Source organism: Protopterus annectens, chromosome 3.part1 (genome assembly GCF_019279795.1).
Source record: "Protopterus annectens isolate FY-2018-M chromosome 3.part1, PAN1.0, whole genome shotgun sequence".
In the NCBI taxonomy this organism is placed as follows: Eukaryota; Metazoa; Chordata; order Ceratodontiformes; family Protopteridae; genus Protopterus; species Protopterus annectens.
Genome location: NC_056732.1, coordinates 1,616,136,571 through 1,616,159,351, shown reverse-complemented (window position 1 = coordinate 1,616,159,351; position 22,781 = coordinate 1,616,136,571). Strand labels below are relative to the sequence as shown.

Here is a 22,781-nt window from a genome sequence, read left to right as displayed (position 1 = left end):
AAGAGTAGGGGGAGACAATGACCTCTTTCTTCCTGGATGCAAAACCCTTAGTAATGAGATGTGCCACATAGAAGGTCTTCTGATCATAGTGGCATTGTGGTGATCAAAAGAGAGGTTGCTGTCAGCCTATGTTCCCAGATCTCTTATAACGGCTCCTGTGTTCAGTGGACTACCATCAATGTGATAATTCATGGGAACCGGGTTTTTCTCAAAGGGGATGACAACACTTTTTTTGGCATTGAGCTTAAGGCCATGTTTCTGACACCAGTCGTTGGTCTAAGTGTGGCCATCCTGTAGGTTGTCGACATTACTTGGAGAGTTAATAATAGCTCCAAACTTGCAATCATCTGTGAACTTTGTCAGCCAGAGTCCCTTCATGTTGGCTTGGACTTCAGAGAAGTAGATACCAAACAGGAGAGGACCCAGGGCTAAACCCTGTGTGACTTCACTCATGACTAGTGGCAGTCTGACTTGGAATCAGCTACCTTCACACTGTGGGTTCTATCTGTGAGCCAGTTTGTAACCCACCTAGTGATACAGGAGTTGATGCTAAGTTTAGTGAGTTTTTCTATGATTCCTGAGTGTAGAATGGAATCAAAAGCCTTGGCCAGATCAAGGTAGGCTGTATGAACCACCTTGCCTTCATCCACAGCTCTGGTGACTGACTCAAAGAAGTCGGCCAAGTAGAGCAGGCATGATCTACCCTTCACAAAATCAAACTGTGTGGGATCCAGAGTTTGGAGATTCTCTATATCCTTGTTTATTAGGTCCATGATGATAATGCATTCCATAGCTTTGCATATCAGACTCATCAGGCTAATGGGGCAAGAGTTCCCAGAGTCTATAGTCGCTCCTCCTTTGTGGAGAGGCATGACTATAGCAGTGCGCTATTTGGTAGAGACAAAACCTGAGATGAGGCTGTGATTGATCAGGGCACACAGGTGAGGTGCCAGTTCACTCTGTAGTTCATGTAGAGCACAACAAGTGATATTTTCAGGTCCCGTAGAAGTTGTATTACTGGCCTTGGACAGTGCTGTTTTAACCTCAGCAGCAGTAATACTGGGTGCCTGGCAATCTACTGGTATTGTGATTGGTCCTTTGGAGGGGGGAGAGAGCGGTGAAGTTGGCACTAAATCTGTCAGCCAGTATACTAGCAATAGCTGTTGGCTTGGTATAGGCAGTACCATTGTGCAGTATCTCACAGCAAATCTGAGTATTGCAGTGAAGATTCTTTACATAACTATAGAAGGCCTTGTGGTTGTCTTTACTATCTGCTGCAATTTTGTTTTCATATCTAGCTTTAGAGGATTTGATGAGGGATCTCAACTTTTTGTAGAGGCTGATAAGAGAGTTTTTCCAGTCTTGGGACTTCGCCTTATTCCACATCAATTTCCTCATTCTGTTGTAGAGTTTGTTTATGTCAGGGGACCACCAGATTGGCTTCCTTTTTTGGAGGAGAGCATCTTGGTTCTACTGGGTAAGGCCCTTGAATGCACACAACTCAAACGCAACTTATATCACAGATATAAGCACTTCATATGCCTCAGAAAGCAATATCAAATGCAACCTATACCAGAGATATAAGCACTTCATGTGCCTCAGAGGGCCATATCAAACGCAACTTATGTCACAGTTATAAACACTTCATGTGCATCAGAGAGCCATATCAAACGCAACTTATGTCACAGATATAAACACTTCATGTGCCTCAGAGGGCCATATCAAACACAACTTATATCTCTGATATAAGCACCCCCACCCCTTAGTCACACCCTTTAAACCATGCTTTATATTCAGTGTCTTGGGATGTCTTGTATCATTTATTTAAATCTTATCACTTAACATTGATCTGCTTTTTTTGACAAAAAAAAAAAAGAAAGAACAAGCAGTTTATGTTGTTCGTATGCTGATGTTTCACAGTTTTCAAGGCAAGATGGCAACCCTTCAAGGGATTTTTTTTTCACTCAGTTTTAGGTGGTACAATGGTGCAGTGGTTAGTGTTGTCAACTCACAGCAAGTGGTTCTCCGATTCAATTTTTCGCTGGGGTACCTTCTGTGCAGACTATGAATGTCCTCCCTGCATTCATGTGGGTTTCCTCCTGGTAATCCGGTTACATTCCAAAGACATGTCAGGAGCATTCTCCTTGGGCCTTTGCTGAAAATGAGCTCTGTCCCAGTCAGACTTTCCTGGTAAACAAATGTTAAAAATAAAATAAAATAACGGTTCCTTAATGTGCAGCATCCATCTGTAATCCTTTTTAAATCTGCAACATCACGGCTCTGCTTCTGGAAGAGTGCACCAATAGGTAAGGACACTACTGGTGGGACGATGTAAATTCCTGACAAGGACAAAGTGACCTCACAGATGGTTAGATGGCATTTATACTTTTCTGCACAGGGTGTTATTCTACATTCATTAACCATATGGCCATTATTATATTAGATGCATCTACGTTATCAGTGATTCATTATTAATTATACAATAAACTATAATTATTATTGCAAAACATGAGCACTGATTAGCATAATCAACATATCTGTGCCAAATCATTTATTACTCTGAGAAAGCAATCTGTTAGTTGTGCAGGAACAGTACAGTACTTCCACTAAAATTTGATTTGACCGCATGGCTACTGAACCAACAAGAATCAAAGCTGCTATTTTTTTTCACCTCACTGATCTTCCAAAATCAATGACAGATATTCAGTTTAAAAAGGATAATCCTCTTGCAAATAACCACAACACTCTATAGACAATTTATAGAAAGAAAAAGAATGGATTCTCATCGCTAAAATAGTATGATGAAAATAGGGCATAGCTAGCTTTCCAAAATGTACTATGCAGATGTCTTCACTTTCAAGAATGCACACATCTAGTACTAATCTGGAACAGAGAAACTCCAACAAGCAAGAGCACACAGGACAGTATGATGTCCTGTTATACACTGACATTATTTAACTCATTAATGTCTACCAGCAGTCAAGTAATTAAGTTCATAGGTTTATAGGTTCATAGGTAGGTACTAGGCTATCGGCCCAAGGGCCTAAGTAAGCCTAGCCAACAAGGTTCCCAGGCTTACACCACCCAAGAAAGTTATTTTTCTGTGCCTCTGTCGAGCAGAGCCACAGAAGTGATCACTGGGGTGTATTTCCTATTTCCCATCCACTCATCAAGATTTTTCTTGAAGACTGCTAATGAGGAACTTTGCTTGACATAGATGGGTAGCTTGTTCCAGAGTATAGGAAGTCTCTGAGACAGGAATCTATCCTTCTAGCATGTCCTGTTTATTGTGGTGACAAGGTCCCTAGACCATGTAGCTTGGAGGGATTGGGATTTCTTTAGGTGTAGCATGTCCAACAGCTCTGGGTTTGACATAGCTTTATATGTTAAGCAGAGATCACCTCGAAGTAGGCGATATGCTACGGAGTAAAGCTGGAGTTTATTGAGACGGTAAGTGTAGGGCATCTGTTTGAGGCCAGTAATCCTCTTTGTGAGGTAATTCTGTGACCTTTCCAGCTGCTGCACATGTCTTGTGAGGTACATTCCAAAAGGGACATCGTACTCTGTAATGGGTCTAATGAGTGTCGAGTAGAGGTGAACAATGACCTCTTTTTTCCTGGAAGAGAAACCTTTTGTGATGAGGTGTGCCACTTAGAAGGATTTCCTGATTACTGTGGTGATGTAATTATCAATGGAAAGACTACTGTCCACCTGGGTCCCAAGGTCTCTTATCACATATTTGGCATTAAACAGACTGCTGCCTATGTGGTAGTTCATGGGTACAGAGTTTTTACCAAAGGGGATGACAATGCACTTTTTGGCAGTTAGCTTGAGGCCATGGCTCTGACACCAGGCATCTGTCTCAGTGAGGCCCTTCTGTAGTATGTCCACATCATTTGGGGACTCAACTATGGCTCCTAGTTTGCAGTCATCTGTGAACTTCATTAGCCAAAGGCCTTCTGTGTTAGCCTGTACTTCAGAGAAGTAGATACCAAACAGGAGAGATCCCAGGACTGAACCCTGTGGTACTCCACTTGTCACTGGTTTGAAGTCAGATTTGGAATCTGCAACTTTTACAGTGTGGGTTCTGTCAGTGAGCCAGTTGGCAACCCATCTTGTGATGTAGGGATTTATACTTAGTTTAGTGAGTTTAGCTATAATTCCAGAATGGGGGATGTTGTCGAAAGCCTTGGCGAGGTCAAGGTAGGCTGTGTGAACCACCTTACCCTTGTCTATAGCTTTGGTGACTGCCTCAATGAAGTTGATCAGTTTCAGGAGACATGATCTGACTTTCACAAACCTGAACTTGGTGGGGTCCAGAGTTTGATGGTTACCAATGACTTTGTTTATGAGTTCCATGATAATATGTTCCATGTCCTTACAGACCAGGCTCTTCAGGCTAATAGGGTGATAGTTCCCGGGATCAGTGGTGGCTCCCCCTTTGTGGAGTGGGATAATGGTTGCAGTGTGCCATTTAGTGGGCACAAAGCCTGACATGAGGCTATGACTGAACATGGTGATTAGGTGGGGAGCCTGTTCATTCTGAAGTTCATGTAAAATGCAGCCTGGGATGTTGTACGGTCCCATGGATGCTGTGTTTTTGTCTTTAGAGAGTGCAGCTTTTACCTGCATAGTTGTGATTACAGGGACTCTGCATTCTTCCTGTATAGGTATGGGCCCTTTAGGGGGTGAGGGGGGGTAAAGTTAGCACTGAACCTATCTGCCAGGATGTTGGCAATATCAGTTGGTTCTGTAATTATCATGCTGTTGTGCTGTAACTCAGAGCAGATCTTGGTGTTGCCATTGAGATTCTTGACATAGCTATAGAATGCTTTGTGGTTGTCCCTAGAATCAGTCGTGATTTTGTTTTCATGGCTAGCTTTGGAGGATCTTATAAGGGATCTCAGCTTCTTACTGAGGCTAACCAGGGAGCTCCTCCACTCATGGGATTTTACTCTCTTTTGCAACAGTTTCTTCCTTCTGTTGTAGAGTTTGTTTATGGCATAGGACCGCCAGATTGGCTTCCTTTTTTGGAGGATAGCATCTTGGTTCTGTTTGGGATAGCACGATCCATGCACTCGTGTAAGTGCTTATAGAGTGCATTTGTGTAGGATTCAGCAGTCATAACTCTATTGCCCATCTGCATGGGTGTCATGAAGTTCACCACTTCTGTCTTCAGAAGCATGTAGTTGGAGTTGGAAAATTTTTTTACCGTGGTTTCCTTAATTGGGGGGATGTGGATATCTGGGTGATTAGCTTATGGTTGGATCGGACCAACGAGGAGTTGACTTCAGGTGTAGAACACCACTCACTCATGTTGGTAATGAGTAGGTCTAGGATATTGTTGCCCCCGGTGGGGGTGGGGATAAGTTGATCCAGGGCATCGGAATTTATGAATTCCAGAAAGCGTTGTGCGAAGGAGTTGGTACATGAGTAGTTTTCCCAGTTAATGGTGGGGTAGTTGAAATCGCCCATTATTAGAATGTTTGGTTGAACTCTAATATTTTCCAGTATATCAAGAAAAGAGGAGTGGGAATCCTGGGGCATGGTGGGGGATCTGTAGCAAGCTACAATTTGGATTGCAGTTTTGCCCAGAGTTAGTTGCACTTGGATAACCTTAGATGCATTATGCTGAGCAACTAGCCTGGAGGTGTGGATATCCTTAATGAATATGGACACTTTTGGTGTTCCGGTCCAGATTAGATGGCCGAAAAGTGTGGTATGAGTTATAGCTTGGTAATTCAGGGGTGCTCTCTGGAGTCTTGAACTAGGTCTCAGTCACTGCACAGATATTGATGTTCTCCATTTTAAGGAGTGCCTTGAGGGAGTGCATTTTGAGATTTAGACTTTTAGCATTGAGTAGCATTACCCTCCCATTCATTACTGCAGGCAGGCTGGATTGCAATCACCTAGAACTGAAAGCCAGAAGGAAAGTCAAATGTGAGAATATCTCTTCTTCTATTGCATTCCCTTCATCTGAAGTAATTTTTTTCATATTAAATGTGTTTAATTTCAGCAATGAATTCTTCTTTCAGTATCTCCATTAAGTTACAATCAAAGAAAAGTGCTGCATATGGTGTGCCTTTCAAGTGATACTGGCTAAAATGGAACAAGGCAGCCAATACAAGTAGGACTACAGTAGGATTAACTCAGTGGTTCAATTAGCACTGACAACATTAGTGAGTTTAAAAAGACAACAAGTTCCTTTTTTTAAATAATATAATTGTATAATAGCAATATCGCATTCGCTTGTGCATAGTGTGAGCTTGTCTGCGTATGGCTTTATTTGGTTACTTGCGCTTCACCATCATCACCAAGTACACCAGTCATGGGAACACATTTTGAGAATGTTTCACATCCTATGGATGCACAGCATGTATGAACTTGAAATTTATTGTACATATGAAGGAATAGGAAGTTAATTCACATTTTGAGAAATTTTTTTACAATGAAATTCAAGCAGGGCAGAAAAATGCATGAACTGCAGGGAAGTAAAGACTTTCTAACTTTTTATTTTCTAAAGCAGAGAGTCACTTTTTTATATCAAAGCTAAGAAATTAGTGGGTGATACACAAAACAACTTTAATAGTTTTTAGAAATGGGGTGTCACTTCTGAATTAGGGGATTATGCTTGCTCTTTTGATCCTTTTTGTTTAGCCCATAATTTATTTGGATATGCTCTTGGCAAACTAGTGATCCAGTTAGATACATTTATTTTAATTTCCATCCATTTCCTAAAGTCTGTAGTGCTTCATGCTTGCTTTCAGAATGCTGTTTGCAAAAGTAAATCACAAAAGATATATTTGATTCAGCACTTAAGATCAAAAAGCAATATATAGTTACAGGAGACATGGATCCCGTGGTCAGCAATACCAAATTATAAAATAACCATGACAAAGGCACGTGAAAGTCACAATGACATTTGTACAGAGCCTAATTTGAGATTGTTTAAATATTTACTTGGAATATGAAAACAAAATACTAAATTATGACTTTAATGCCTCTTCATGTATAGCATAAGGTGACCCAGAACATACTAGTACATACTGCACATCTTGACCTTTGACCTTGAAGAATTTGAACATCTTTCCTCATTTGTTGTGCAGCACTGGAAGAAAAATAGTTTATGTCCTGCAGTAAATAGTAAGAAATGGGTGTATCTAGTCCTGGTTGTGAGAATTGCCTGTAATAAAACTGCACAATCTGGTTAAATGGGATACAGTTCCATATTCAACCCTTAAAATAGTAGAAGTGTGTTTCTCTTATGTTACGCACATGCTTGCATATTCCACATCACTACAGCGACAGCAGCATTCGTTTTTAAGACACGGTACATGAATGTAATTTTCCAAGTTCTTTCAACTACAACTGAAGGACAAAGATGTGCTGAGGTCAACATCGTAATGACTGAAAAATCAAGAAACTGGCAGTCGTAACTGATGGAGTTCTCTGAATGGAGGAAGAAATGAGAAATAAGCATTCTGATCAAGGCTGGCATGACCCCCCCCAGGGAAGTTCCAGAACTAGGAAACTGCAGAGAATATATCAGAAAAAGTCACTGTAACATTGTACGACAGTCTATAAATCACAATCTGTTGAACACAGGATTTGTAAAAATTGATTAACCAGGGATTGAGGCCTATATTTTTTTTGATGTTTTTCATTTGTTCTCTTTTCAAAAATCCACGTATGCCAGATATATTACTTGGAACCAGATTAGCAGGGAAACAAATCAGAGATGTAATCCCTTTTATTTATTTATTAATTTATTTATTTGTCTGTTGTATACAAAAGAAAAACAAAACAATCCCACCTGCAGCAAATGTTGATAAAGTGATTCCTTTCAGGCATTGATATTGCCTCAAGAGTGCTGCACACTGCAGAAAATACAGCAGTAATTCAAAATGTGTGGTTTGAATTTAGGCTCATTACTCTATTAACTTATTTATCTCAGCAGGATATTATACTTCTCTTCTTCCTGCATATATGACTTCATTTCAGCCTGATGTATTCTGTTGCTGGAAAAGAAATACTTTTACAATTAAAACAGTTGTACCTATGATTAGATGTAGAAAAGAAAACACATTCTCTTCTCTGTGTCTAGGCATGTGCAAAACATGACTGAAAAGGTCTAAAAGAAAGGTTTTCACACATTTCTCTTTATCTTGCTTCCAAGTGGAGGTTTAATTAATATACTATAGCAGAAGAAAGCTGATATATAAGCTGGTGGCCTGAAGGGTTGCATAAATGACACAGAATATATAGAGAGGAACATAGAATTTTTAATGTAACAGGAGCAAAATAGCAAGGACATATTGAAGCAACTGACTGATGTAAATAGAAATCTCGTTCAGTAGGACATGGATAGTTTTACAGCTGGTAATATGCAGTGGTCAACATACACACTGCATGAGATAACCATTTCTTGTTAGGCTACTAGAAATGGATGTTTCTTAGTGTGTATAGCCAGCAAGATTTGTATCTGACCTCAACTGTCTCAGTCTTGAAATATTGACTATTATATAAACATTTACCTGTAATGAAGCCAGTTTTAAGAATCCCCTCTAGATCAATTTAATTCTAATGGCAGCAGTGTGTGTTGAATTGTTTTAAAGTACTATTCTATTGGCAGCAACTTCTGTTAATTTTTGTTTTAGAGTACTACAAACCTGCCACTTTTGTCAAAAAACAACAGTTACACTAGAATAGCAGAGTTTGTGACAGCTTTAACACTCATACCTCTGAGTTGTCCCTTTTTACAGAATGTCCATGATTCTGCTTTGTATGTTGTCCTACCCATCATAACAGTTTTGATTTTCTGATAAATTACTTAGGATTATAGTCAGTCAGTAATGCGAGGCATTAGAATTCCTTTCTTCTTATTGCTCAGAAAGCATGCTGATGCAAATCCCGTTGTTCTATTAACATTTTACATGAATTAGAGTAATATTTAACAATCATTCCTATGACTATGGACTATGATGTTTGCGGATGACATTGTGATCTGTAGTGAGAGTAGGGAACAGGTGGAGGAGACCCTGGAGAGGTGGAGATATGCTCTAGAGAGAAGAGGAATGAAGGTCAGCAGGACTAAGACAGAATATATGTGTGTGAATGAGAGGGAGGATAGAGGAATGGTGAGGATGCAGGGAGTAGAGGTTGTGAAGGTGAATGAGTTTAAGTACTTGGGATCAACAGTTCAGAGTAATGGTGAGTGTGGAAGAGAGGTGAAGAAGAGAGTACAGGCAGGATGGAGTGGGTGGAGAAGAGTGTCAGGAGTAATTTGTGACAGACGAGTACCAGTAAGAGTGAAAGGGAAGGTCTACAAGAGAGTAGTGAGACCAGCTATGTTGTATGGGTTGGAGACAGTGGCATTGACAAAAAGGCAGGAGTCAGAGATTGACGTGGCAGAGTTGAAGATGTTAAGATTTGTACTGGGTGTGACGAGGATGGACAGGATTAGGAATAAGTATATTAGAGGGTCAGCCCAGGTTGGAAGGTTTGGAGATAAAGCCAGAGAGGCAAGATTACATCGGTTTGGACATGTGCTGAGGAGGGATGCAGAGTATATTGGGAAAAAGATGCTAAGGATGAAGCTTCCAGGTAACAGGAAAAGAGGAAGGCCTAAGATAAGGTTTATGGATGTGGTGAGAGAGGATATGCAGGTGGTTGGTGTAACAGAGCAAGATGCAGAGGACAGGAGGAAATGGAAACAGTTGATCTGCTGTGGTGACCCCTAACGGGAGCAGCTGAAAGAAGAATTCCTGATTTTGGGCCTTTATTTCCTCATAATTTTTGGCTTTGCCAAAAATGTCTGAGAAGTATACCCCATAGATGGGTTACCATTGGATTAAGTAAGATGGGCATAGGGTCATCAAAACACCCCTTAAAAAATATTTGTTGTTTACTTTTTTGGCAGAACTTCTGCCAAACAATGTCTTCATATAGTTCTATCCGTTTTGACTGGCATGGCATTCCAGTTGAGGAAAGCTAATTATAATTACTTTCATTTCATTATTTTTCTATTAGGTGGATTTTTTTTACTTAAATCTACAGTTAACAATAAGATGTAGATTACATTTTCTTAAATTTCTTCTGTATATGTGAACAAACAGTAAAACATTTAAAAACTATGTCATTGTGTTTTAATGCTTGCATGGAGTGATTTCTAACAAACAGAGGCACTGCCATATAGTGATTACCTGTTTTCAATCCTTCTGCTTATGTGGACTTGATATTGGATGAGCTAGTCTGCAGGTGCAGGGTGATGGAGTTTGTTGATAGGTTATTCCTAACACTTGCAAAGCCAGCCAGGTGGAGAGAGATGGCATGATAAATACAAGACATTTCTTATAATAAAATGCAGATTTGTGTCATGGCATCTATTAATAAGCTTCCTGATAAAAACAGAGACAGTTCTTTATTTGACTATTGGCATGCTTGTATTATCAAGAGAAATACATAGCAGATGTACTTGCCAGAAGTGCTTACATTTTTTCTTTGTTGACTTTGCATGCCAACACGATTGCCTTCCACTTCCTATCCTCTTGTGGTAAGTAAATATGTCATACTCATATGAGTACTATAATCTCCACCTCACACAAGCACACAGACACACAAATGTGAATGCAACATACACACACACACACACACACACACACACACACACACACACACACACACACAGCACACAAACAAACACATATCTGCAGAGAAGCACAACCTACTCACTCACATGCATGCATGTGCCTCCAGACAAATACATATACACACACACACACACACACACACACACACACACACACACACACACACACAAACAAACACATATCTGCAGAGAGGCACAACCTACTCACTCACATGCATGCATGTGCCTCCAGACAAATACACACACACACACACACACACACACACACACACACACACACACACACACACACACACAGCACACAAACAAACACATATCTGCAGAGAAGCACAACCTACTCACTCACATGCATGCATGTGCCTCCAGACAAATACATACACACACACACACACACACACACACACACACACACACACACACACACACACACACACACACACACACACACAAACAAACACATATCTGCAGAGAGGCAGAACCTACTCACTCACATGCATGCATGTGCCTCCAGACAAATACACACACACACACACACACACACACACACACACACACACACACACACACACACACACACACACACACACACACACACGCTACTCAAAAGCAAAGAATGGTAGCCAACAAGCAGGGAATGGTGATATTTATTTGTGGAAGGAGCAGATAATAAAAGCTTTTATGCCAGTTTTGTTGTACATTTCTAGACATTTATATCATGAGTTTATTTATTAGCTGATTTTCTTTTGCATTATTAGCATTTTCTTTGTGTCTCTGAGGAGATGCCTCATAAAATGCCACTTTTCTTAGACCAGACCAGTATATGTCTTGCCTTACCACACAACTGACCCAATAACTTCTTGTGTGGCTCATTCATTTCCCTGTGAGTAAGAATAAAAGGCAATGAGAATGGTGCCATTATGTAGTTTTTTAACCACAATAGTTGTTGTGTCTTTTGGCTTATCCCGGCCAGGGGTCGCCACAGCAGAACTCCGGTCCGCTAATGTTTGGTAGTGGATTTTTAAATGCCGAGTTACCAGCCCTGACGCACAACCTTCAACGAAGGCACACCCATGCACGCATGCCTCCACACAGAAGACGCTCTAGCTGAGAATCGAATGCGACAACGTCTTGCTGTGAGGCGACAACGCAACCGCAGCACCACTACTGCGGGTATTTTTTTAACCAGAATAGCATTGAATAGTTTTGTAACTAAAAAATTATCTGCAGACAGTTGCTACTTTATATTATAGAAATGAGAGCAAACAACACAAAAGCTGATAGCATAGTGACATTTGTGATTTTGGATGGTATAGTATTTAAGACTAAGTGCAAAGATAAGTGCATAACAACAACAAGAAAAAAGAGTGTAGCTGAGTAAAAAAATATCATGATGTATTACAGAGATACTGCGATGCTCAGATTATGAAAAAAAAAAAAACAGAATGAAGCCATGCATTCAGGTAAGTTTGAAATATGTCCAGATGGTAAAAGAATTAGCAGAAGGAAGAGATTATGCCACTTGAGATATAATAATGTTTTATTCTGTGCCTATTCTAGCTGTTGTTGACAGATGGCCTGATAAGAATTAGGATGCATTCATCTGAATGGATATTATTATGCTTTATAAAAGTGAAGGGGACATTGAACTATATGCGAAGGTAGATAAAAGTAAGGATTTTGTCAATATTTCCTCCTTCCACTATAGCGATACACAAAAAAGTAGAATCATTGGTTTTAATGGTGTGCCAGGCAAAATATATTTCGTTCCACTGCAGTTTATTTACAGCTGCCTGAGTTTTAACCACTGATGTTCTTTTACATGCTCTTGCTATATCCAGGGGTGAATGAAGAGTTTGAACTCTAGAGATAAAACTGAATCACGTGACTCACAGTGGCCATTCATGATTGGGGACTGTAGTAAACGATTTATAATGAATGAGAAGGGTGCAAACAAAACAGTTCAAGCTGAAAAAGAGCAGGAAGGGGAGAATGATTTGTAGACTTTGGGTGGTATTTGAAGTAGCTGAGCGAATGGGTTATCGGTATCCATGTTATTCCTGAATGAGTGTATTAGGAGACGGTGCATTATGTCCATTTATTTTAATACAGGATGGCTGTGAATAAGTGTAAAAATTAACTATAATGAGATGTACATGAGAAATTATGTAAATCAGCATATGCTAGTGAAATGCTCTTTCTCATTATTTTTAATTAATTGACATATTTTCCTGTCATGCATGCGTTTGTTGTAAAAAAGCATAGCTGCACCTATCATATCTACTTTGCAATTTATGTAGATGCTTGCTGACCCTGTAAACATTATTTAAATTGTCCCTTCTCTGCCTTGATCCCATTATTCTACACCATGACTGCATAATCATACATAAAAACTTCATGCTCTGAAACGCAAACAAACACCAATCACAACCAAAGTGTCACATAGCTCACAACACCAGTCTGCCACCCAGCAACAGCCCCTAAGGCAAGACAATGTACCCAACACTTTAGTCATGGGTGGCTCTATAGTCAGGCACACGGACGTCCCACTCACCAGGTTGAAGAAGGAGAAAATTACAATCAGCTGCCTGTCAGGTGCCTGGATCCACCACATAACACATGCACTCAAGTCACTCCACAACAAGTACAAACATGACTCTGTCATTGTCCATGTTGGAGTGAATGATTTGAGACGTACCTCCCTGGACTATATGAAAAGAGACATGGAAGAGCTCTCAGATCATGTGGCCCAGGCAGGTATGACCCCAGCCCTGAGTAGCATCCTGCCTTCACCCAGAATGATACCACAATATAAGGACAAAATTATTGACTTCAACAATTAGCTAAGCTTCTGGTGTCATTCAAAAGGGATCCAGTATCTGTCTGCCTGGGACGCATGATCGACAGACCACGATGCTTTTCCAAAGATGATCTGCACCTTACACCCCTGGGATTCAGGTTACTGGCTAAGGCTCTTGCCACCCCTATAGTGCCTTTTTTAAGTAAAGTTCAAAGGACAAAACCACTAATGTAACAGGTACAAGCATGCAAATTCTGAAGGTAATGCTACTCAATGCTAGAAGTCTAAACCTCAAAATGTACTCTCTTGAGGCACTCCTAAAAATGGAGAACATCGATATCTATGCAGTAACTGAGACCTGGTTCAAGGCTCAAGAGCGCTCCCCTGCAATACCAGGCTACAACTCTTACCACACATTTCGGCCACCAAACCAGGACCGAAATACTAAAAGTGGAAGAGTGTCCATATTTACCAAACATATTCACACCACCAGGCTAGTTGCCCAACACAATGCATCTGAAATTCTCCGGTGCAACTAATACTAGGTAAGACTGCAGTCCAAATTGTAGCTTGCTACAGATCCCCCACCATGCCCCAAAATTCTTACTACACCTTTCTAAACACACTGGAAAATATTAAGATACAACCAAACAGCCTAATACTGGGTGATTTCAACTACCCTGCCATTAACTGGGAAAACTACTTGTGTACCAACACCTTTGCCCAACGGTTTTTGGAATTCATAAATTCCAATGTCCTGGATCAACTAATCCATAGTCCCACCAGGGGCTCCAATATCCTAGAACTGGTTATTACCAACATGGGAAATCGATGCTCCACACCTATGGTCACCCCCTCATTGGTCAGATCTGACCATAAGCTTATCACCCTTTACATCCACATCCCACCCCCACCCCCCAATAAGGAATCCTCCATAAAAAACTTCTCCAAAGCCAACTTCATGCTACTCAATTCAGAAATGACAAACTTCATGACACCCATGCAGACGGGAACTGAAACTTTAACTGCTTAATCCTACACTAAGGCACTGTACGAGCACATCCACTCATGCATGAATCGTGCCATCCCAAATAGAACCAAGATGCTCTCCTCCAAAAAAAGGAAGCCAATCTAGTGGTCCCCTGCCATAAACAAACTTTACAACAAAAGGAAAAAACTGTTGCAGAAAAGAGGAAAATCCCAGGATGCAAAAAACTCCCTTACCAGCCTCAGTAAGAAGCTGAGATACCTCATAAAATCCTCCAAAGCTAGTTACGAAAATAAAATTGCCAAAGATTCCAAAGACAACCGCAAGGCATTCTATAACTATGTTAAGAATTTAAATGGCAATGCCCAGATCTGCTCTGAGCTACAACAGAATGGCATTAAATATACTGATCCCAAGGATATTGCCAATATCCTGGCAGATCAATTCAGTGCCAACTCCACCCCCCCCACCCCCTAAACATCCCATCTCAATACTGGAAGATTGCCAAATTCCAGTAAAAATGGCCACACATGTAAAAAATGCATTCTTCAAAGCTAAGAATACAGTATCCGTGGGACTCGATGACATCCCGGGCTGTGTACTACATGAACTACAAAATGAACTGGCACCTCACCTAAGTGTCTTGTTTAATCATAGCCTCACCTCAGGTTTCATGCCCACTGAGTGGCGCACAGCTAAGGTTATCCAACTCCACAAGGGGGGATCCACCTTGGATCACGGGAACTACCGCCCCATCAGTCTGATGAGCCTGATCTGCAAGGTCATGGAATGTATTATCATGGAACTTATAAACAAAGACATTGGCAACCTTCAAACACTGGACCCCACCCAGTTTGGGTTCGTGAAGGGCTGATCTTGTCTCCTGAACCTGATTGACTTCTTCGACTCAGTCACCAGAGCCATGGGGAAGGATAAGGCAGTCCACACAGCCTATCTGGACCTCGCCAAGGCTTTGACACCATCCCCACTCTGGAATCATAGACATACTAAGATGGGCATTAATCCCTATGTCACTCGATGAGTTGCCAACTGGCTTACTGATAGAACCCACACTGTAAAAGTAGCTGACTCCAAATCCAGCTCCAGACAAGTGACAAGTGGAGTACCTCAGGGTTCAGTCCTGGGACCGCTCTTGTTTGGCATCTACTTCTCTGAAGTGCAGGCCAACACTAAGGGACTCTGGCTAACAAAGTTCACAGATGACTGCAAACTGGGAGCCATTATTGAATCCCCAAATTATGTGGATACTCTACAAAAGGGCCTTACAGAAACAGATGCTTGGTGCCAGAGCTATGGGCTCAAGCTCAATGCCAAGAAATGTATAGTTATCCCCTTTGGGAAAAAACATGTACCCGTGAATTACCACATAGGAGGCAGTACACTAAACACCGAATGTGTGATAAGAGACTTAGGGACATAGGTGGACAGTGGTCTCATCTTTGATAACCACATTGCCACAACAGTCAGGATATCTTTCTATGTGGCAGACCTCATCACTAAGGGCTTTTCATCCAGAAAAATGGAGGTCATTGTCCCACTGTGGTCATCCCTCATTAGACTCATTATAGAATACAATGCCTCGTTTGGTATGTACCTCTGATGACATCTGCAACAACTGGAAAGGCCACAGAAATACCTCACTAAAAGAATCACAGGCCTAAAACAGATGTCCTATGCTGACCGCCTTAAAAAACTCCAGATATACTGTGTCGCATATTGTCTACTCAGAGGCGATCTCTGCTTAACATACAAGGCCATGTCAAACCCAGAGCTGTTGGACATGCTACACTTAAAGAAATCCCAATCCCTCAGAGTCACACTCTCCAGGGATCTAAACCTTGTCATCACAATAAACAAAACATGCTGGAGGGATAGGTTCCTGACCCAGAGACTCCCCAGACTCTGGAATAGACTGCCCATATATGTCAAGCAGAGCACCTCATTGGCCCTTTTCAAAACGAACCTTGACAATTGGATGGGAGAAAGGAAATTCACCCCAGGGATTACGTCAGTCACCCTGCTAGACAGGGGTCCAGGGAATTAAATAATATGGGAAGAAATAGCCAGGGAATTGTTATGGCTAGGCTTGTATAGGTCCTAGGACCGATAGCCTAGTACCAACCTATGAACCTATGCAATCATCAGTCACTCACCAGTCATCCTCAGAAAAAAAGTCATTCCCCATAATGATATACACATGCAGAGTCCAGCCAAGTAAAGTTGTGCTAAAGTGATGTTTGCGCAATCATGAATGCATTCATAATACTAAGGAAAACAGTGCACAGCCATCCATTCATTATCCCCTGCCACATTCCTGTCATCATAATGCTGGCAGTAACACTCAGGAATCTCCCAGTAGAGACTCACAACATCTTTGTCACTTCAGTGCTTTAGATTAAAATCATTGCATTTCAAGCCATGTACTGTATGCACAATTACTAAAAGGCTCCAAAGTACATTTATTCTCAGTGACCACTAATCATTTCCACTGCTGCTGTAATGATTTCCCATTTATAAGTGACAGCTGATTCACCAAAGCCATTCTAATATTACCATCATATGAATAAAACAAACATTTCTTAAAGTGAACTCAATAATCTTACCTCATTCTGAACTGTTTCATAATAATTTTCTATATGTCTGTTATTGGTCTTATTTTACAAGGTCTGCAGTTCCCTACATAATTTGCAAGGTAACTCCACTTATCCCAAGTTAAGTTAAGGTCTGCAGTTCCCTAAATAATTTGCAAGGTAGCTCCACTTATCCCAAGTTAAGTTAACCTTATTTGCATAAGTTCAGGGTCCTTTATGCATTTTCTATGCATATGAAACCCCTTTACATTTATCTCTATGAAATATACTAATGTCTAAGGCACACCATCTAGGTAACAGGACTCCCCTTAATGCTCATCAACATGTCTGTGTGTTTCTGTAGTCAGTGGGAATAACATCCACAGACTACAGTTGCATATCCAAGTAGCAGCACTTTTCTCAGATTATAGCTATGCTCTTCCGAAACCTGGGTCTATGGATGTCACCCTTTGGCTAACTTTAAGTTTAGTCTTAGTGACTGGGTGTGTAGACACAAATTTACTCCAGGGTTATCATGTTAAGACCTAACATATTTAGGAGATAAGCTGTATTAATGAAAAGGGCGCCAAGACCATTTTAGTCTATCTGCTTAAAGGTGTGTATGATTAGGCATTGTACAGCACACGCGATGAGTTTCCTGGTATTATTCTTATGTTTCTATATTCGTACTGGAACACTGGTGAAGCAGTTCTCATAGCTGTTGATAACAGATGAGGAACGCTTGATGCACCTAATCTCTTTAGGTTCCCTAACTACTGGGTAAGCTTACAGATTCTAGCATTATATACTTGCATACTTACCATAGTGACAGATTTGCATGGTTATGGTTCATCCCACTGAGTCACCCTGACTGAAATGACAGCTTCTAGTCCGCTTTGCACTAATAAAACTTTCCCAGCCTTCAGCTTCTCCTCTATATCTATTAGTCCACAGGAACCACCATTTTCCACCAAATCTGGTGTATGCAGCTTGAAGCAAAGCACACAGCATATTCTCACAGCATATCAAACATTGCCCAAGACAGGACCACCACTCAACAGGTCAGGTAATGTGGGAAAGATCGTGGTGGAGGATGAATTGACATGATAATTATATAATATTTGATTCTGGCACAGTCTGATTCACCTTCCTCAACCACTAGGACAGAGTGCCCAGACTTTCCTATGTGGCCTTATTAAAGAATACCACGAATAATAGTGGCTCTAAAAGTAGGACAAACACATCAAGCTTGTGCTGTCTTGTACAAGTAGTCTTGGAAATTCAGTTTGAACCTGCACATATATCATTAATGCAGGCATTCTTAAAAAAGTCCTTTGAAGTTACTATGTCCCTTGGGGAATAGCCATTAGTTCAAGAGCTATCACCTCATTGCTCTTCACAAAATTTAAATCAGTCAGTCATCTATTTTCATAGGTTCATAGATTAGTGCTAGGCTAACTGCCCTTGCAAGCCATTTCAAGCCTAGCTAATTATCCCCTGTGAGACTCAAACCTTAGGCCACATACCCATCCATCTAGACATGGAAACCTTAGTGGTCAGTTTGATAGCTGCATAAGAAACATGCAATTCTGAATCCTTAATGCACCAGTTAATTTTTTTTTCAGATAAACTTGTAACTGCCTACATAAATAAATACTGCAGAGTAAATGCTATCTCTTATTAATGTAATTTGGAAAAATTACACAAAGATTAATGGACTAGTTATGAGTGTTCTCTCTGTGGCTGCTATGGGTACAAAGGTAAGATAAGTTTGCAGGACCACCTTAGCATTGTGGAAAATCAGTACAGAAAGTCTACAGGTCCAGAATTCATTTTAAAGATGCAATGGTCACAAAAAGAATGTTTTCAAGGAAAGAAATCACAACTCTTACTTTGATGGTAGTCTGAAAGGGGGCAGTGTGAGCTTCTCCACAAGAAAACAGAGCTCCTTTCACAAAACAGTTGTAAGTTGAGAAAGAATCTCTACTAAAAGGCCTTTAAAATGTTTACATAAGCTAAGGAAGAGATTTGAAAGCCTTAGTGGAAATTACAGAAAGCACTATCAAATGGCTTTTGATAGAAAAATAATCTGCAGTAAAAAAAAAAATATATATATAATAATATAATGGCCTGCCCTGCCAGAAAAGATGAGGTTGAAGAAGTTCTGACTATCCATCTAGGTAAGTAGTGGTGAAGACAGTACATAGAAAATGTAAGTATAACCTACTTACCTTGGAAGGATTGCAGCTAGTTGGAGGCACTCCTTTCTTGAGCTGGTATCTATAATAGCTATTGTTTAATGTTGATTGGAATTTCTGTTTCCCAGTTGCAAAAATGATGTCACAATGCCCACTGTTTGGCTTTATCTTGTGCACAGGAGAATCTCACACACACATATATTTTTTTTTGTTCATAGATTAGTGCTTTTTTGTTTGCAATTTTTAAATTAATGTTCCCTACTTACTGCTTTTTTTTTTGTAAAATTGTACTTAACAATGTCTATGTTCTGTTTCCTATATGTTTTTTTTTATATATATATCTGTAATTTACCCATGGAGCTTTTCTCCCCGGGCCTCTACTGAAAATGGACATATATCCAGCTAGACTAGCCCGGTCAACAAATGTAAAATAAAATAAATATATATATATATATATATATATATATATATATATATATATATATATATATATACATACACATGTAGAGAGAGAGAGAGATATATAGATATAGATACTATGCAGATATATTGCAAGAAAAATCTAGACAATCCAGGGTTTTCCCTTTATGATACCTTAAACCTTCTTTACAAAGACCCATCAGACATATGCAAATGACCCCTTAAAGACATTAACTCTGTCAGCTTCATGACTTTTCCATGGCAGCTATTTATTTTTAAGAGTATGAAATTAGCACTAAATTTCTCTCAAGCTTATTAGCAGAAACTTCAGGATCAGAGAGGTAGATTGCAATGTAAAAAAGTTCAGTAAAGTAATGGATATCATGTCTAAATTGCCTAATGCAAGTAAAAGTAACTGCATTATTTGATAGTTTGATATATGATTTTATTAGTTTTAGTGCTATTTTTACATTGAGACAATTGAAATATGTTAAATAGACTAAAGTTACTTTTTGTCATAAAACTTGTTTATATGTGTTTTTGCCATATGGTATTATTTCTGAATTTGCTATTATTCTTATGACAGGTGGGGACAGTTTCTTGCTGTTTATTTCCATAAGGAAGTATAACCAATGGGGTAGGCAATAACCTCAGGCAATAGGTTATATGGAGAATTTTCCATTTACAATGGTCATAAGATCTATTAACACATGGTTTGGTTTGGATTATTTATTACATTTTCTGGGGGGGGGTTGGGGGGGTTGAAAGTATGCTTTTGAAGGAAAAGATTACTCATAGGTGTTCAGATTTTTCAAAAGAAGTAGTACAGGAAGGGGAGAAGTTTGCATGGAAAAGGTCAAGGAAATTATCACCTATGGCGAGGAGGAATGCTTTGATTATGGGAATTAGCATTAATAAAGCAGCAGAAGCTTTGAGCATATTTGCAGCTAAGTACATTCAACTTTAAAAGTTTTTGTTCTGACTAAGAAATCAAACTGCATGTCAGAAGGAGACAGAAGTGAATGTATACTTAGCAATGATACATAGAAGGGGAACTGTAATTTTCAATGATATGGTATGCATTTTTATTGAATGTTGCCTTCATTTTCCTTAAGTTCCATTAAGATATAATACACTATCTACCCCAGCAAGTAGATTCCCTGTGGACTAGAATGCATGGTAGGCACTGAATCCCTGCCAGCTTCATAGTAAAGGAGCTACTCATGATCAAACTTTCCGCTGTTCAAGTTTCTGGATCCAAATTAGAATTTTATCAATGGGTATGTCCATCTGCTGAGGTTTGCTAAAAATGCACCATGGGCCAGGGCAACAAAGACTTTAGTCATTTAGCAAAAGCCATGAGATGAGAGGTGCAGCCCATCCTTTTCAAAGCAAGAAAGACTCTTAGCTAACTTGTCCCAGGGAAACACATGTTGGATCTTCCTGGAATAATACAGGTAAGCTACTTATTTGTTGAAGCCATTTTTTTGAACTTTGGCATCATTGTTGATGATGGCAGAATCCTTCTCAGTAACAGTGATGAGCCTTTCTTGGACACACGGGAGGAAAGCTCAGTACTGTATCATTGCATATGCTCCACGGTGGATCATCTAATGTTCTCTCTTACATGGGCAACCACACAAGGTCAGACTCATACATAGGATGGTGAGGAGTCCTGAAGGCCCTTGTAATGTCCCTAATTCTAGCACCTGAGAGAGAGGTAGTTGCTGTAACCCTGTTTTGCCCAGTCTGTTAAGTGAAGTAATGGTGTGCCAAAGTAGAGAATACCCCTTAGCAACGACCATGTGACTGTTTGCAGGACCAGAGATATAGGCTTCCTGTTTTGATTTCTAATAGTGGCATTTGTGGGAACTGATGTAGATACAGAAGTATATTAAAAATGATCACACACACACAAAATCACATTTAATCCAAAAACCCAATCAGACTTAATGTTGTTGAATGCTTCTAATAACTAAACTGATTAAAAAAGGAAAACTGTTTCCTTTCTTGATTAGTTAACCACCTCCCCCCCCAAAAAAAAAAAACTAACTTACAGACATAACTTCTCTGGCTACTGGTATCATTACAGGAAGGATGTCAGGCATCAAACACCCATGGCCAGTCTATTATTTCCTTGTAACTACCATGCTGTCTGGAGTAATTGCTTGCTTAAATCCTCTCAACTAACAACATCATATAGCATGCTGATTACAACAGCCATTCCACACTTGCAGAAACAGTATCCAAAGAAGCAATTTATGAAGCCAACCTCATTTTCTCTGGCTGTTGAATATCTGCTTTACCACTATTTGCAGAGAGTGCAGTGTCTGTATCCAGTATTATACTTAGGTTAGAATTAATAATTCCTCTGTGCCTGTTACTGCATTTTTATTTGTAACTTCTCTAGCCATAAAATTAATTTTGTATATTTCTAGGACAATTGGTTTGAGTGTTTTACGTACTGGCTCCCTAAAGTAGATTGTGTCATTTACTAGTCTAAGGAGATTTTGCTTAAGTGTTTTAGAATAAATTGCCTAAAAAGTGTTGCACAAATCAGAATGGCATTTTCAACCTGTGCATGTTACATGCATAGAGTTTTCATGTTCCCCTGTGTCCAGGTATGCTTTGTCCAGGTACACCATTTTCCCCTGCCTCCTAAAGAGATGGCAATTATGCTCCGGTTTCCTCCCACATCCCAAAGGTGGATTGGACACTCTAAATTGGCCTTAGGTGTGAGTGTGTGTGTGCGTGTGCCTTCTGTGGAAGGTTGGGCGCCGGGCTGGCAACTAGACACTGTAAAAACTCCACTGCCAATCATGAGCGGACAGGTGATCCACTGTGGTGACCCCTAACTGGGAAAAGCCGAAAGAAAAAGAAGAAGATTGTCATTGCGTGGTTTATTTCTCTGGTGTCTCCTGTAAAATACCTACCTCAGTGAGACAAAAATGAAATTAGCAAATTAACTAATGATAAAGTCTGATAAAAGGCATTGTACTTTTCAAGCAAAATGTATTAAATAATCCATATATTCAAGTTTCAAAGAATTTTGTAACATTCATCCACAGAGAATTGTCATCTGTGTCTGTCTTGCCAGTGAGTTTTTTATTGCTTTATCTTGGATGCCATTTCACCTGCA

General features: G+C 40.0%; 1 protein-coding gene across 3 annotated transcripts in view; it reads left to right on the top strand.

Annotated features, from left to right (window-relative positions):
• CALCR (calcitonin receptor) overlaps positions 1–22,781 on the top strand; it is a 2,888,559-nt gene that overhangs the window by 998,232 nt on the left and 1,867,546 nt on the right. For 2 of the 3 annotated variants that reach the window (XM_044067647.1, XM_044067645.1), the window contains exon 4: positions 12,050–12,108. The exons of the other annotated variant lie outside the window; for it this stretch is intronic. In XM_044067647.1, coding sequence (XP_043923582.1) covers positions 12,091–12,108 — 18 coding nt within the window. In that variant the 5' untranslated portion in view covers positions 12,050–12,090. The remainder of the gene's footprint in view (positions 1–12,049; positions 12,109–22,781) is intronic. 3 annotated transcript variants of the gene reach the window in all.